A 16291-nucleotide genomic window follows, 5' to 3' on the forward strand; every position below is an offset into this window, starting at 1 on the left:
ATAGAAGTCCACACTTGTGCTGATCCTCCCTCTTCTGGCTCTTATAACTTGACAGAAAGGTATGTGTCAGAATCCTAAAAAGAGCACAGTTTAATGGGGAGCTTGGAAAATGAATTGGCCTATACCCTAGTCCTTCCTCATGACCCATCAAACTTCACACAACTCGCTTTTTTGTTTTTACATTTGCATGTACAGATTGAAATCCACTTGAGAAAGGTTTGTACTGTACAAGGAGAATAATCAGGAAAAGTATAATCCCTTCTGGTAATATGTAATTATCTCCTTTTTGGGCCAACCTCTTACACACAACATGTTGGAGTAAGAAGAGCCATTAAATCTTCTGATGTGTTGAGCAGCTTTTAAAACTGCTTGAGAGCTGTTAAACCAGACTTGGTCTTATTCATAAAAATGGCTAATCACATTAAAAAAACAATTCAGTATTCTTGATTTAGACTTTACAGAGCACTGCTACATTTGCAAAATATGTTACCCAGTGTCACTACGCAAACCCCAGAAACTATTTAGTGAAGCTGTATAATTCAGGAATATAAACAGTACTGAATTTTCTCACATTTTACTCATATTGGTTTCAAAAGGGTCATATGTATTAGCTACGCAGAATCACTTAAGAAAACGTACCTCTGCATTCAAGTTGTCTGCCAGACTTTCAAGAAACTGGCTCTCAATTGGATTCTGCTGAGTAAGCAGGGTCAGGTAATGGCTGAGTTTGTCATGTGTTGTAATAATGACGCCTTCTCCAAATTTGTCAAACTGAGGTCGTCCAGCTCGACCAAATATCTGCATGACATCTAAAATTCCAAGGTCAACAAAGGAGCCTCTTTTTGCAGCATAGATCTGTGTTCCCTGGTTGACGAAAAGTTAATAAAAATTAACATAAACACACACGAGTCTAATCCAGATGAGCTGAAGACCAAAATTAGGCAAATACAGCAGGATTTCAGGAATGTACTTAAACTAATCCTTCCATAATCTGTGATATATTTAAATCTTTACTATCCAACTAGATTCCCAAAGGGGAGAGACAGTTTTTTCAAGCGACCCCCCCTCCAACATTACTAGATAATTAGCAGCATACCTTACCCCCACAAACCTACCCTTCCTTTTGCAAACAATGGTAAATATATGACACTTTATAGATTTTTAATGGCTGATATGGAGAGAGGATATGCTCTTACCTTAATAATGACAGCATGAGCAGGAAGATTGACACCCCAAGCTAATGTAGCTGTACAAACCAAGACTTTTATATATCCACGAGAAAACAAGTTTTCCACCAAACTTCTGTCTTGCCGCAGCATTCCTGCATGATGAATACTGAATCCATCAGGAAACATTTCACGCATTTGCTTGTTTCTGGATCTTTGAACCTTTTCATAGACAAGTGAAAAAATAATATTTACATTAAAATACAATAATCCTGGCAATCCATACAAAATTGCTTCCAACAACCACAGATAGGATGCAAATAAACTGCTCTTCTAATCACATTAGTGGTTTGTTATTGCTGTTACTGGAAATGGATATCTTTCATACTGTTAGTTCTGTATCCCTAAACAGTAAGGTAAAAGGTAAAAGACCCGTGGATGGTTAAGTCCAGTCAAAGGTGACCATGGGGTTGCGGTGCTCATCCTCGCTTTCAGACCGAGGGAGCCGGCGTTTGCCCACAGACAGCTTTCCAGGTCATGTGGCCAGCATGACTAAACCACTTCTGGTGCAACAGAACACCATGACAGAAGCCAGAGGGCACGGAAATGCTGTTTTCCTTCCTGCCACAGTGGTACCTATTTATCTACTTGCACTGGTGCACTTTCAAACTGCTAGATTGGCAGAAGCTGGGACAGAGCAAAGGGAGTTCACCCCATCATGTGGATTTGAACCACTGACCTTCTGACTGGCCAGCCCAAGAGGCTCAGTGGTTTAGACCACAGCGCCACCCGCGTCCTGTTCCCTAAACAGTACAGGCCATGAAGGCCAAATGGTGTAAGAGACAGTAAAGCACTGTTTAAGCCAAGTCACAGGGCAACTAGATGTTTTCTACTGCAGACCGCTCCGCAAAGAATTCCACCCTTGCAGTCCAAATACGCATTTTGAGACTCACTTCTTAATTTACTTCTTCTTAATATTTGTATGATGTTAGTGCTGCTGAAGTGGCTCATTTTAGGTCAGACTTGTTATATACCTTAATTCCTAGTAAGCTAGGAAAGTTGGATGTCATCTATAAATAACAAAGTCAAACTCAGAGCCGATTTACTGAAATCAGTGGATTTTATTTCAACAGGTCTACTTTGACAAACAGTGGCTATCACCCTGTAACTTTAATTTTAATCTTGCAAACCGTGTTGTGTGTCCAAAGATAAAATAATAAACCAAATCAAGTCAATGGAAGTAACTCTTACAAGATCATTCTGATTCAGATGCCTGACTTATGTCTCAGACAGCAAAATCCTGTGCAAATTGAAGGTTTTACAAAGAATATTGGGATTTCATAACATCCTTGTGGAAATGAGCTCATATTTGTGGGCCAGAAACTGAGCATTTGCAATGCTTCTACAGAATTGCCAGATAGACGTATGCTCAAAGGGGCATTCTCGGGTCTTCCTTGAGCAGCACAAGTAAAATACTCAGTGTAGAGGGTCAGTTAATAGGTTTCTAAATATGCACAACTGCATATTTCAGTTGATGCATGTTTTGGAACAGAGGAATGGACATACAGATAGCATCCCAAATCAAAATTGTATTATTTCCCTCCCAAAGATTGGGTTATATTCAGATACTGAATAAATTTCAGTTACCAAATGATGTAGTTCATCTTCAAGAATGTTTCATGGTTAACTTCTGAAGAACTGATATATTACTAGGACACGAAACTCCTTCCTTTCCTGAGGTTGTGGGCAGTAAGAGGAAGCCCATTTTCCAGAACAAACATTTCATGTCTCCAGATTTCAAAGGCACATTAGAAAGGGACTTCTGCTGAAGACCTTAACATAGCCAACCAAACATTACGTTCAATTTACAGCCTGGGCTCAATTCCTCACTTCCTTTTCAGTAGCTTGTAAAGTATGGATGCGGGACTACAAATTACATTTGAAGGCAAAGAAGAATAAATCGAGATTTCAAGGGTGCTCTCTCAGGATTTCCATTAAAAAACATAAAACTGGAAAGACTACTAAAGTAGACTTTGCTTCAGTGGTAACAAAGATAAAACATGCTCCAAATTGTTCTGCCTCCTAAATGCACACAATCTAACCAACAAAACACATTCTGAAAAGACCTCCAAGTATAGGGAGGAATATAAATTCAATCAATCAATCAATCAATCAATCAATCAATAAAATAAATTCAATGGTTGGTAACCAAGTCCCAACCTACATATTTCAGAGTTCTTTCAAATGAAACTGATCCTCCAGCAGTTTGAACAATGCCTATTTAGCAACCTTGATTTAATGTTGTCCACAGTGCAATAATCTTACTGGACTTTCACTATTATTGTGTATAACCTTTAGGATTAAATAACAATTAAAGGCATTTCTGATTATGTTTGTTCAACCTTATGAAAACCAGGAGATTATACAAAATTACTATAATAAAAATCTGTCACAAAGTTCTAACACTAAAGCTCATCTTCTGAGGAAGTCTACCAACATACACATCCTAAGCTGCCAACTTAAGTATCTCCTCAGGCCATAGACATTTCAGGCAGTGAAAAGAAAAAAGGGCATGGTTGGTGTAAGAAACAGAAAAGAAGATAATGATATGGGGTTCCTCACCTTTCCTGTCTGTTCTGTCTCCTGCAGGTGCTTTCTTGCTCCTTGACATCAGCTCCCAAGAAGGACAATTGTGACATTCTAGGCAATGGCAGATCACATTGCACCATTTCCAAGGAATAGTCCCTTCCAACTCTACAATTCTATGATTCTATGAGCTAGTGTACCAAGAGTTGTTCATTGTTTCACAGTCCAAAAACAAATGACCCAAGATGGCTCATATGATGGTAGTCTCCTCCCCCCTAGTTGTTTTTCTTTAATGTTCTCATACAATCTTGCATGCAGAGAACAAAACAATGTCATAATGATGTATCTTCTCTCAAGCAGTAGCCAAGATAGATTAATTTTACTATTGACACTTTCCCTCAAAATACCTTGCAAAGGAAAATGTGCAATCCTAGAGTGCTGTAGAGATGGTGCGTCACAGGGAAAACAGAACTCATATATCAAAGGCAGCAACAATAGCCATCTTAATGCAGAATACAATGAATATGCATACTCTACTTAGGGGTATCTAAATAATAAATACATTTTAAGCTGATGTACTTTGGATTAAGCTGCTTTTCTCAATTTACTTGAGTACGATTAAACATATTTATCAGGTTATATCCATGCTGCCAGTGCATTAGCAGAAGAGACTTTCACTCATGCAATGGGACTTTCTCTTCCTCATTTAGCCCTGTGGACACTCAAAAATTTGTTTCAGCGGGTTGAGGGAATCTCCACAGCAGATTCTTGGGGTGAATGGGGGCAGGGCTTCAGGGGGGAGGAGAGGCTGGGTAAACCCTGTTTTGTGAACTGAAGTCTGTTCTGTTTACACAACAGCAGCATTAGATACAACCCATTGGGTGGGAGTTAGCCCATGAGTCCTTTCAGCAGACACCCTGCCCAAGGACGGCCACTTGCACAACGTGGCTTTCCCCCTGTGTGCTCACAGCGGGGCAGCCAGCAGAACCCTCAGAGCAGGGGAAGGCATGCCAAAATGCTTGCCCTGATGGAACAATCACTTTAGTGAGATGTTGAATTCCTCCCATTATGTTATTTATTGTGGGTTATATTCAGATTAGTGGGAAGAGACCATGAAGCATCTGCAGGAAGGAGGAGGGGAAGTGATTCCTCATTCTCCCTCCATCTCACAAACATCTGCTCAGAAGTTAGGAAAATGGTGCTGGAGGTCTGCAGAGGGAAGGGCGAACCCACAAAATTCCCCCCTTCTCATAGAATCATAGAGCTGGAAGGGGCACTAAGGGTCATCTAGTTCAACCCCCTGCAAAGCAAGAATCTCAACTAAAGCACCTGCTTAAAAACCTCCAAGGAAGGAGAGTCCACTACCTCCTGAGGGAGTCTGTTCCACTGTTGAACAGCTCTTACTATCAAAAGTTCATCCTGATGTTTATTCGGAATCTCCTTTCTTGTAACTCGATTCCATTGGTTGGTTCCTAGCCTCTGGAGCAGGAGAAAAGAAGCTCACTCCATCCTCCATATGACAGCCCAATAGATATTTGAAGACGGCTATCATATCTCCTCTCCTCCTCTTCTGCTAGATCTCAAACCATTTTGTAGAGAGAACTGCAAGGATGAATCTTATTCTATATTTATAACCAGTGTTTCCTATGGTGACTTACCTTACAGGGCAGCTACGAGGAAAAAATGAGGTGGAGTAATGTATCTCAGTTCATATAAAGTAGTTACAAAATAAGTTATAAATACGTCCTTCATAATATGCAACTAGCTGCCAATATACATGACTATAGTTAGATATCTAGTCATACTAGTAATCTATGAAATGAGTAACAGCAAATTTCATTATGCCAGCCTGAACAACTCTGTCATCCTATATGCAGATGCCATACCCATAGCAATATTAAAAGGTAAAGGGACCCCTGACCATTAGGTCCAGTCGTGACCGACTCTGGGGTTGCGGCGCTCATCTCGCTTTATTGGCCGAGGGAGCTTCCGGGTCATGTGGCCACCATGACTAAGCCGCTTCTGGCGAACCATAGCAGCGCACGGAAACTCCATTTACCTTCCCACTGGAGCAGTACCTATTTGTCTACTTGCACTTTGACGTGCTTTCGAACTGCTAGGTTGGCAGGAGCTGGTACCGAGCAATGGGAGCTCACCCTGTCACGGGGATTTGAACCACCGAGCTTCTGATCAGCAAGTCCTAGGCTCTGTGGTTTAACCCACAGTGCCACCCGCGTTCCAATAGCAATATTAGGTGGGTTCAAAAATATGTAGTTATCTGCTTTTGAGGTGGCTATATCTTTCAAGAGAGTACATTTAAAACATTGACATCAGGAGACGGAGGCCAGCATCGTCCAGTGGATGGAACATTAGGGTTGGATCCCTGATGGCAAGGTTCACAAGGCAGCCTCTGCCAGACTCAGATGTTCAGATATTACAGAGAAAAGTGACGAAGGGGGGGGGGAGCTACTTGTGCTTTTGCTTTCCCAATTTTTACTGCACTTTGCAAAGGAAGATGCAAATGTCTCAGCTATAACTGAGATCTTACTAAGAAGGAGAGAGAGCAAGTCCCTGTGCTTCCGTTTTCTGTGCTTTCCCTCTTTTTCATTCAGCCTAAGATTTGTGGTCAACAAACTGGAAATGAGTTAAAATAGCTTACTCACAAGGCTGCTGTGCAGGGAAATGAGATTATAAACATCCCTTGCTAATTGAAACATTCTATGTAGAATGATAAATACAAACTGACCCCAAATAAATGGACTTCCAGGCAGGCTTACACAAGAAGTGGACAGGTGATTCTTACAGGACTATCCTACTCAGGTATACTCTGAAGTTCCACTGTGCTCACTGCCTAGTAAGTGTATTTACGATTGCAGTCTTAACGTACTACATTTTGATCTACTTTCCTGTAGAACAGAAGGAGTGCTGGAGGATTGCATACATCCAGCCAGGTGCTTGTTAAATTCTTGCAAATATACAGCCAATTTAGGCACCTGACATTGTTGAAGCATAGAACTGGCACCAAAGAGACATTCATTAGTCCTCAATGGTGCTGTTTTGCAAGTTTCAGAGACAAACAGGTAATATACATAATCATTCAGTTGTTTTATACCATCAAGGCATATTTAACAGGGAAGTGTAAAAAGCAACTACACTACCTACAGGAAGGCATTATGTTATTTGGAACATCTGTTATCATTTATCACCATTGAGCATGTTTGAACACAATGGCCCAGGTTGGATGATGCTGGCTTAGTAACCAGAGATTCCAGTGTTTTCCTCACACAAGCTGCTTTGTGTGAGCTGTGATTAAACCAGGAAGTCTTTAACCATAGTTTCCCATTTTGTCTGAACCAGCTTCAGTCTTTAAACCAACTTCAATGGTTAAGATCCTGTCTTGTTCTGATGCTGGTGAGGATAGTTTCCCTGTTCACAGTGGCGTAGCGTGGGTTGTCAGCACCCGGGGCAAGGCAAGTAATTTGCGCCCCCTAACCCGTGGATTTGCGCCCCCTAACCCGTGGATTTGCCCTAACCCCAGATGTTGCGCCCGGTGCGGCCGGCCCCCCCTGCACCCCCCACGCTACGCCACTGCCTGTTCAAGCAACTTATGGTTAATTAGAGACTTCTTGGTTTGATGACCGCATACTGCGAAGGGAGGAATCAAGGGGCTGTGTGTGTGAGAAAGACTTCTGCAAATCTTCACTTAAGAAACCAATATATGATCATCTAAATACAGCCAATAACTGCAGAAAGTATTGACCTTGTTAAAATCATTCCATTTGTCACATTCCCCCTCTCACCAGCTTAAAGTAAGAATAGAGGAAAGGTTACTTTCAAAGTGCTGAGTGTAGAAAGTATATTGAAAAACATAATCAGAGTATAAACAAAGGTACTAATACTTTAAAAAATAAGATATTAAAAGACAGCAGCAAACCAGATTATATACTAAAAACACAATCAAATAAAAAATGTGCAACAACAAAAAATTCCACAAGGTGGCTCTCAATACTATATATATGTGTGTGTAAATATATATATATATATAAAATCTCATACATTTTAGGGTTACATTAAAATGTTTCTGTTCTGAAGATAATTTTCAGTTTAAAACTGATTCAAAACTAAAATGCTGGTTTAAGGCATGTGACGTAGAAGTACATTTTTTAAAACATAGTCTTCCTCTCCCCCCCTTTGCTTGGTGTGAACAGCTAACTCAAGGTTCACATAACAGATAAGTGGTTAGAAAATAAAAACATAGCAAACCTTTGTAAAGTTGCAGGTGGTACTTTATTTATAGATTGCTTCTTTTCAATCATCACACCAGCTCAACAACTTTGCTAAAAAACCAACTTTTGTGTTGGGATATTCACTTTTTGAAATATGGCAACAGGAGACTAGGGTTGGGAATCAATGAATGAGTTCTGTCAGTGGAAGATCTGTGCAAGGACTTGTGGTTGTACAATAGGGGTTCTCTTCTTTCCTCCCCCCCCCCTCCCATGCCCCTGAAATTGGCTTTGGTGTGGGGTCAAGAGAACTCCCGGAACAGCATGTAGGTGGAAATGCCTTCACACAATGCTGACTTCCTCCCCAGGGTTCAAATCCCTACAAATGAAGCTCACTCAGTGACCTTGGGCCAGTCATCGTCTCTCAGCCTAGCTACCTCACAGGGTTGTTATATGAAGATAAAACAAACAGGGGAGAACAGCGTAGAAAACATTGAGCTCCTTGTTCCATGCCCCTCATCCCTAGTCACTACTGAATTTACTAAAATGCAACTTGAAAGACTGTACAACAGCTGCCTGTGGTTTAGCATTATGTCCTAGGCATTCCTAGCCAAGAAATGTGTTTGTCTTTTAGTTAAATCTTAGACACTTACAGCAACTCCCATGGTGCCCCGGATAAACACTTGCACATGCTTCTAGCCTCTAGGCATCTGTCCCAAGGTCTGTGCCCTGGGGAGCAGTTGCAGTAACAGTGGGCCCTTGCCCCTCCACCAGCTTATGTACCCTCACCTGATGGGGTGCATGTACACAACCTGAGACTTCTCCTGCACAGAAGGCATTACTGCTCTTCCCTCTTCAAGCCTCTCCTGGTTCTAGGAGACAGCAGGGAGGGAAGTGGTGGCGAGTTAATTGACCCAACCCTCGCCTGAACAGCCTCTTCCCCCAACATGCCCATCTCTGTATCTGACGGCCCTCATCATTCGTCTCCCCCTGCTGCCCTTGCTCCAACCTCATGGCCGGTGACAAACCCCATAAAAGGCTGCCCCCCCCTCTCCTGGATCAATCCCCTGGCCTCCTGCCTCCGTCACACGCTTGTCAGAGCCCTGACACATTATGTCTGAAACAGGCTTTCAACTCTGATGAGCTGTTTTTTCTATAAGCCACTGTTTTCCAGATCCTGTCTCTCTGTGTATGCATGTGTTCCTTCTCTGTCAACTATTTCCAATTCTTAATGTTTCTGAAAGGGATTGACATCATCCATAATGCCTGAAAGCTTTAGTCGAGAATAAATTCCTGAGAGTAATTCTTAATTACTTACAGATGTCTGTTAATTCCTATGAGAGGTTTTATTTCAAAATTGAAAGGGCAGGTTGTCTCCTGTCAGGCTCTTAAAAAATCCACTGGCTCTTTATTTTGTCAAAATGTTATGCTACGTGGAATAGGAAGCTGCTGAAGTAAAATAGACTCTCTCTTCAATGTCATCTTTCCCAGCATGAGGACAAAAGTAATTTTGTTTCTAAAACTTGAACGAGTTTCATTATTGACCGGTATCCAAACAAATTACAGTTTGTTAATGATTCATGGTGTGGGTTATTCAGAGTGAAGGGGAAGATATGCCTAAAACTATCCACATCTATCCACACATGCATGTATGTGTACATACACACGACCACTGTGGGTCTGCCTCTCTGGCATATGACTATTATGACAGAAGAGTCCATGTGCTCCAGTTAAGTCTGGGTGAAGTCAAGCCAACCATGTCCCGACAAAGCTGGGTTGCTCCTCTATTGGCAACCCATAAGACACAGAATTGAGGTTGGAAACGGAACTGTCCCAGGAACAACAAACCCTATGACCTCCATATGTTGAGGACTATACTCCGATCATCTCTAACCACCAACCATATTAGCTGGGGCTGATGGGAGTTGTAGCCCCAAATATCTGGATGACACAATGTAGATAACCCCAGACTATGGAATGCCCTCCCATCAGATGTCAAAGAGATAAACAAGTATCTGACGTTTAGAAGACATCTGAAGGCAGCCCTGTTCAGGGAAGTTTTTAATGTATTTTTAATCTTTGTTGGAAGCAGCCCAGAGTGGCTGGGGAAACCCAGCCAGATGTGCAGGGTACAAATAAAAAAATATTATTATTATTATTAACAACAACAACAACAACAATAATAGTAATAATGTAATGTCTAATTTATAATGTTTGGTTACATATGTTTGAAGCTAGCAAATATCTGCTTTTAGCCCCCTTGCCCCATTGCTATAGTAAGAACAGAAAAATGGAAAAATATTGTAGAGCTGCACTCAAAGTTCCCATTGCTCATAATTTCATTTTTCGGATGGATGTGCTGGACAGTTCACAGCACAAGCCAACAATGAGGGAAGAGCAAAGGGCCCAAGGGTGCGCATCAGCAGGTTGCTCTTTCACATTAAACCATAGTGTATTTTTGCTATGATGGATAATGTGATGCACAAACCAGGCCATTTCCTCTTTTGAATACAAGGTGGATAAGAACACAAGTTCGTTTGGCCGCAGTGGGTCCCCTCCCCCCCCAATCCCTAAACTTTATTCTACTGAGATATTATCTCATTTAATTATGCCAAAGATATTGCCAGAGTATAGATGGGAATATGAACAGTGTTAATTAATAACACCTCCTATATCTCACTCTCCTACGTTTATTAAACACTTTTTTCCATTTTATAAGTTCATCTGCAGAATTTTGTAATTACCTGCTTAGCGAGATGCAAACCAGATTAACTTATCTTTTACTGAAAAAGTATGATTGTTCTCAGTAAGCAAATAAGATAATCCTTTTTTTAAAAAGTCATTTTCATTCAGAACATTTAAAAATAAGTCTTCAGTAAAAGGAATTCATTACAAGATTGCAACATGCTAAAATCAGAAGGGGAGGGGGGAAATGCAGAAAAGGATGCTAACAGCAGAAAGCCCAGAAGCTATTTGGCAGCCAGTGCAGTTGGACCAGGACTGCTGTCATATGCTGAAACTGTCTTGTCCTGGTGAGCAACCTGGATGCCAAATTCTGCACCAGCTGAAGTTTCCAAATTGTCTTCAGATGCAGCCCCACGTATAACATGTTGCAGTAATATAACCTAGAGGTTACCCGAGCATAGTCATGAGAAGTTAGGCAATCTCTGCCCAGATAGGGGCGCAGCTGAGCCACCAGTCAAAGCTGATGGAAGTCACTCCACATCACTGAGGCCACGTGCGGCTTAAGCCGTAGAAATGGACCCAGAAGTACCCTCAAGTTGCATACCCAGAATGGACTCCCTCCTTATTGGAGGTTTTTAAGCATATGTTGGATGTCCATCTGTCATTAATGCTTTGGTTGGGACTACTGCATTGCAGTGGGTTGGACTAGATGAAGCTCAGTGTCCCTTCCAACTCTGCAGTTCTATGATTCTATGAAAGCTGCTGACATTTTAAGCAAGGTTATATCTGAAGCAAGCCTTTGATGTGCTCTGCTTTGGTTTTGTTATGATAAATGTTTTGCATAAATGAGCTGCAAACTACAAATGACTCTTTCCTGCAAACATCAGCAGATGAAAACATCTCTTTTGTTCGTGTGTCTCACAGGGCAGTGAAATAGCTCCATTAATTATCACTAATGAGAGAGCAACCTATGGGTTTTAGAAGCAAACTGTCACTTATGGAAAATAATATTAATGTTTTAGTAATGTGTAGCTGTTTCTTAACAGATGGATTTTAATTAGCATGACATGTCAAGGAGTACCAACAACAACAAAAAATAGTGAACACACTTAAATCCCATGTTGAAATATTAGCAGACAGCACACGTTCTTCCACCGTAAATTAACCATGGTTGAACTTTGCAGCCACAGCTGGAGCCAGGGAGAAATACAGAAGTCAATGGTAAGAGCTCAGTGAATAAGTAGAGCAGGTAAATTATTAGTAATGTTTACAGTTGGTTTGGCAAATGAAGTCAAGGATGCAGACCTTCACTTCTCCAGCTAGAGCCAGTTTCCACAGTACCAGGGATGATGGTTAGATAAACTTAGGAAGACAAGCCTGTCAACTGACATGAGCATAAACTAAATATACACCTAAATGTACTCACAGAGCAACATCTATACTCTATTTAAGACCGCCTTAGAATGCCAGTGATTCACTCTTGGTAAGCTATCATAACACTAGCACTGATTAACAGCCAGCAGCTGCCACAATGTGAATGTGAAATACTATCAGAGATACAAAATGTTGTGAATATTTTATTTATCATATTCATATCACATCTCCCCCCCCCCCCAGGAAACTAGGAATCCTACAAACAGGGCCCACTTGACACTATATTCATGGGTGTAGGTGTCATGTTGTTCTAGCTAAAAGATTGAGGCCTTTGAGAAGAATGCACAAGGTGCAAAATTAATCTCCTGGCAACTTAAAAATGGTGGCATGAGAAGGAACCAAGTTGAGGACAGCTCTCATATAGTCAAGATCTTGTGATGTTTCCAAGGTGGTGCAAGAGGGTCAAATGGTACATTGGCTCCCATGCTATGAGGCAACAGCAAAAGTATTATGGGTTACTGCTTACAATATGTTTTGACATACATCTGCCTTAAATCATGAACGCCACATTCATGTTTAAAATACTGCTTTCATCAGAAAAAAAAAACGTATTTGCAGCCCTAGAAGCAGACACAAGGTATATGCAATGCTTGTGAAATTTAACCCTTAGAATGAATCAGTGTGCTCAAACACAGAACCAAATGTTTAATCCATTAAAAACCAAAAGAAAAACACACCATGGTAAGCAGTAAAAACAGGAAGGTATTAATGGACCTTGTTTTGGTAGGACATCAAAACCAATTAGCCATAGAAACCACTTACTTGTTTTTCTAGTTGCCCATAGTCAGGACCTTGTGTTGGCAAAAAGTAGCAAATGTGACCGTTATTTTTAGCTTTCTCACGAAGAGCCATGGCAGTTCTGACAGTAGCATTCCGTGCATGAACAAACACCATCACCTTGAAATAAAAGAGATTTTTAAGAAAAATATATTGAGCAATAGGAATTGGTTAATAATATTAGTGATTTAGGACTAAATTAAACAATAAACACATAGAAGTCATTTTAATCAGGGTTAGTTAACCTCTGACCCTCCAGAGATTGTTTGACTCAAATTCTCATCAGCTTTCGCTAGCATGGCCATCGATCAGGGAAGAAGGGAGATGGAGCCCAACAACCTTTAGAGGTCCACAGGTTATCCAGCATGTTCTAATCCAGAGCAAACAAATACAGTGGTACCTCGGGTTACATACGCTTCAGGTTACAGACGCTTCAGGTTACAGACTCCGCTAACCCAGAAATAGTACCTCAGGTTAAGAACTTTGCTTCAGGATGAGAACAGGAATCGCGCGGCGGCGCAGCAGCAGCGGGAGGCCCCATTAGCTAAAGTGGTATCTCAGGTTAAGAACAGTTTCAGGTTAAGAACGGACCTCTGGAACGAATTAAGTACGTAACCAGAGGTACCAGTGTAGATGGTATGTACACTAAATGAAAGCATGTACACTTTCCCCCCTTTTCTTTTTCACAGTTTACAATTCAGTTTCAGAGCTCTAACTTAGGCTTAGACCTCAGAAGGAGCATATGAGGTCATACAGTGCCTGGGCCACTTCAGACTGTGTATGAGTGCTAATAGACTTCAAGAACAAAAGATTATCACAGGTAGAAAACTGGCATACCAGGGAGAATGATATTTTAACTGCAGTGTGTATACAAATGTGGGTGACCCAGAGTTTTAGCATTATGAGAGAGAAAAATGTATCCCTATTCCTTTTCCTAAAACTGTATATAGTTTTATAAACCCGCATTACACTCCCGCTTAGTTATCTTTTCTGACTTGGATGGCAACAACTTCATTTACTTCAGGACTAAAACTTTTTAAAAAGGAAAGGAAAAGACCAGCCTCGATCCAAGACCACAATGCACAGTACTCTCAAAATATGTATTTTTATTTCAGTCTACTGAATGAGCATATAAAACAGAACAACACTGCAGTTCTAAGCGGGTTAACTTAGCCTGTCCTAACTATGTCAAGAGAATTTTTTATTTTATTTCAGTGGCTAACCTCTATGCATTACATTATGCAAATAAGTTGGGAAAAGTAATTTGGAATAGAGAAAAGTGGTTCCACAGCTACAAGCTGTGTAATTAGATCTGTACTCTGAAGTTCAAAGCTAGTTCTGGTGTCTCAAGAGCTGAGAGCTTGTGTAGCTTTTCTTAGGGAAAAACTAAGCTTTTAAATGACAAAATATGCAAGCAAAGCACAAAGGAAATGTCTCCAGGTTAGCACTACAGAATTTTATGACTATCTGGGGGGAGGGACTAACAATTCTTGCTGAAGACTTTTAAAAAACGCTACTGAAAGTGGTTTAAAGAAAGAAGGTGATACTTTCCTTGAACAGAGGTAGTTTTAGCAAAAAGAAATAAATCAAAAATATATTTCTTACTATGTTAAAAATGCAACAGTGGATTTAATTTCTACCAAATATAGCACCTTCTTCCTCATATTCTGTACTGGGTGGCAACAAACAAACAACTTGAGGCAACTTCCCCCAATCTGGCGCTCTCATGAACTATAACTCTCATCGAACCCAGGACAATGTCCACACTGCTGGGAGTTGTAGTCCAACAAGTTGGTTAGATCATGGTGCCAATAATGCTATGGTTGCAGGTTTGAACCCTGTATGGGGCAGCTGCATATTCTTGCATTGCAGGCAGTTGGACTAGATTATCCCCAGAGTCCCTTCCAACTCTACAATTCTATGTGAAGTGAACACCTTTGAGAAACATTTGTCACTGAACATTCCATTTTGGTAGCACTATTTCCTATTCAACCTCTTTGATGGGATGGCTGACCACCATTGTTAAGACTACCAACAGATTTGGATATTCTCAAAACTTTTCCAAATGATCTCTGTGGCTGGAAAACCTAATCATTTTGTTGATCTCAGTCATTATCACCAAAGAGTCTGGTGGCAGCAAAGGCAGATTAAATGGTGACATTTTGAAGCTGACCAGTTTTGGCACAGATCCTTTTCCTGCCCAGTGGAGCAGGCAGTGGTACAATCCTTCTTCCGTGATGCCACTGCAACTGACAGTTATCATCCTGTTAAGAATTTCAGTTTATGGTTAAACTAAGTAAACCAGGGGGGCAAAAACATTTGGGGGCGTGCTTTATCCAATTTTGATGCATGTTGGCATCTGGTTTATAAATAAAAATTAATTCAGCTTGAAGTTGAACAAACACTCAGATTTTGATGAGCAGAAGGCTTCATCTCATGCCCTTTGATTATCTGTAATTAATATTACTCATCAATAGAGAGGAACACTTAAAAACTAGAAGCAACTTCAAACTGAGCCATGTTAGTTCTCCATGATTAAAGTTAGTTCTGATAAGCTGGGCCTTTTGTTGTTTTCTTGCTGGGTAAGATGAATCAATGCCTCCCAGCAGGAACACTTGGTGGGGTATAAATAATAAAAAATAAAATTATCATTATTGTTTATTATTACTGTACACCAATGTGGCAAATCAGCATCATTCTCCCTTCCAGATGCTGTGGACTGCCATGTCCATCATCCCTGACTACTGGGCATGTTGGCTGGTGCTGATGAGAACTGCAAATCACAACATTTAGAGGGCACCATGCTGGCTATCCCTGCTGACCACTATTTTTCAAAGCCTCACTTCCCTGCAGGTTTCTATTTCCCCAATGTACTTTTGGCACAAAATCCACTCATGGTTGAAATATTTTGCTTAGGGTAGGCATGGACAACCATCCTACAGCAATGAGTGCTCTTTAGCAAAAAGTGTAGAAACTGTGAGCATTTATTTAATATTTCTTGAGTAGCTTTTCTCATTCTGATAAGGAGGTTGCAAAGGCAGCTCCCTTTTCTCAAACTAGGATTTTGCTGGTCCATGGATTGTGGGAAGATTTACAGTTCAGTGCTATCAATATATCCAGCCTTAAAAAACTTCTTAAAACTTTTGTGTGCAAGTCAGTCAGTGGTGGCACACTGATGGTCTATTACTTTCAATAACAACCAGCATCTTTTCCTCTTCCCTAGTTTGTGTGTATAAATAGGCAAACTATGCTGGGATGACAAAATCGAAAGAAGATACATTTATCACTTCAAGGATAAAGAAAAGGGAATGTCTTTGCTATATCTTTAGTAAAACAGAATTTGAAAGGACTCGATGTCTGCCTCTCCCTGACCTACTTACTGTCTTCTTCCATGGAATTACTCTCTTGCTAACAAATCTC

At 40.7% G+C, this 16291-nt stretch overlaps 1 protein-coding gene across 1 annotated transcript in view; it reads right to left on the reverse strand.

Annotated features, from left to right (window-relative positions):
* Window positions 1-16291, reverse strand: part of ASCC3 (activating signal cointegrator 1 complex subunit 3) — a 204620-nt gene that overhangs the window by 91576 nt on the left and 96753 nt on the right. Inside the window, exons 14-16 of the mRNA XM_081856656.1 lie at window positions 12857-12991; window positions 1197-1388; window positions 640-864 (exon numbers count right to left, since the gene is read on the reverse strand). Coding sequence (XP_081712782.1) covers window positions 640-864; window positions 1197-1388; window positions 12857-12991 — 552 coding nt within the window. The remainder of the gene's footprint in view (window positions 1-639; window positions 865-1196; window positions 1389-12856; window positions 12992-16291) is intronic.

Source organism: Podarcis erhardii (genome assembly GCF_964252035.2).
Source record: "Podarcis erhardii genome assembly, chromosome: 3".
NCBI classification, from domain to species: domain Eukaryota; kingdom Metazoa; phylum Chordata; class Lepidosauria; order Squamata; family Lacertidae; genus Podarcis; species Podarcis erhardii.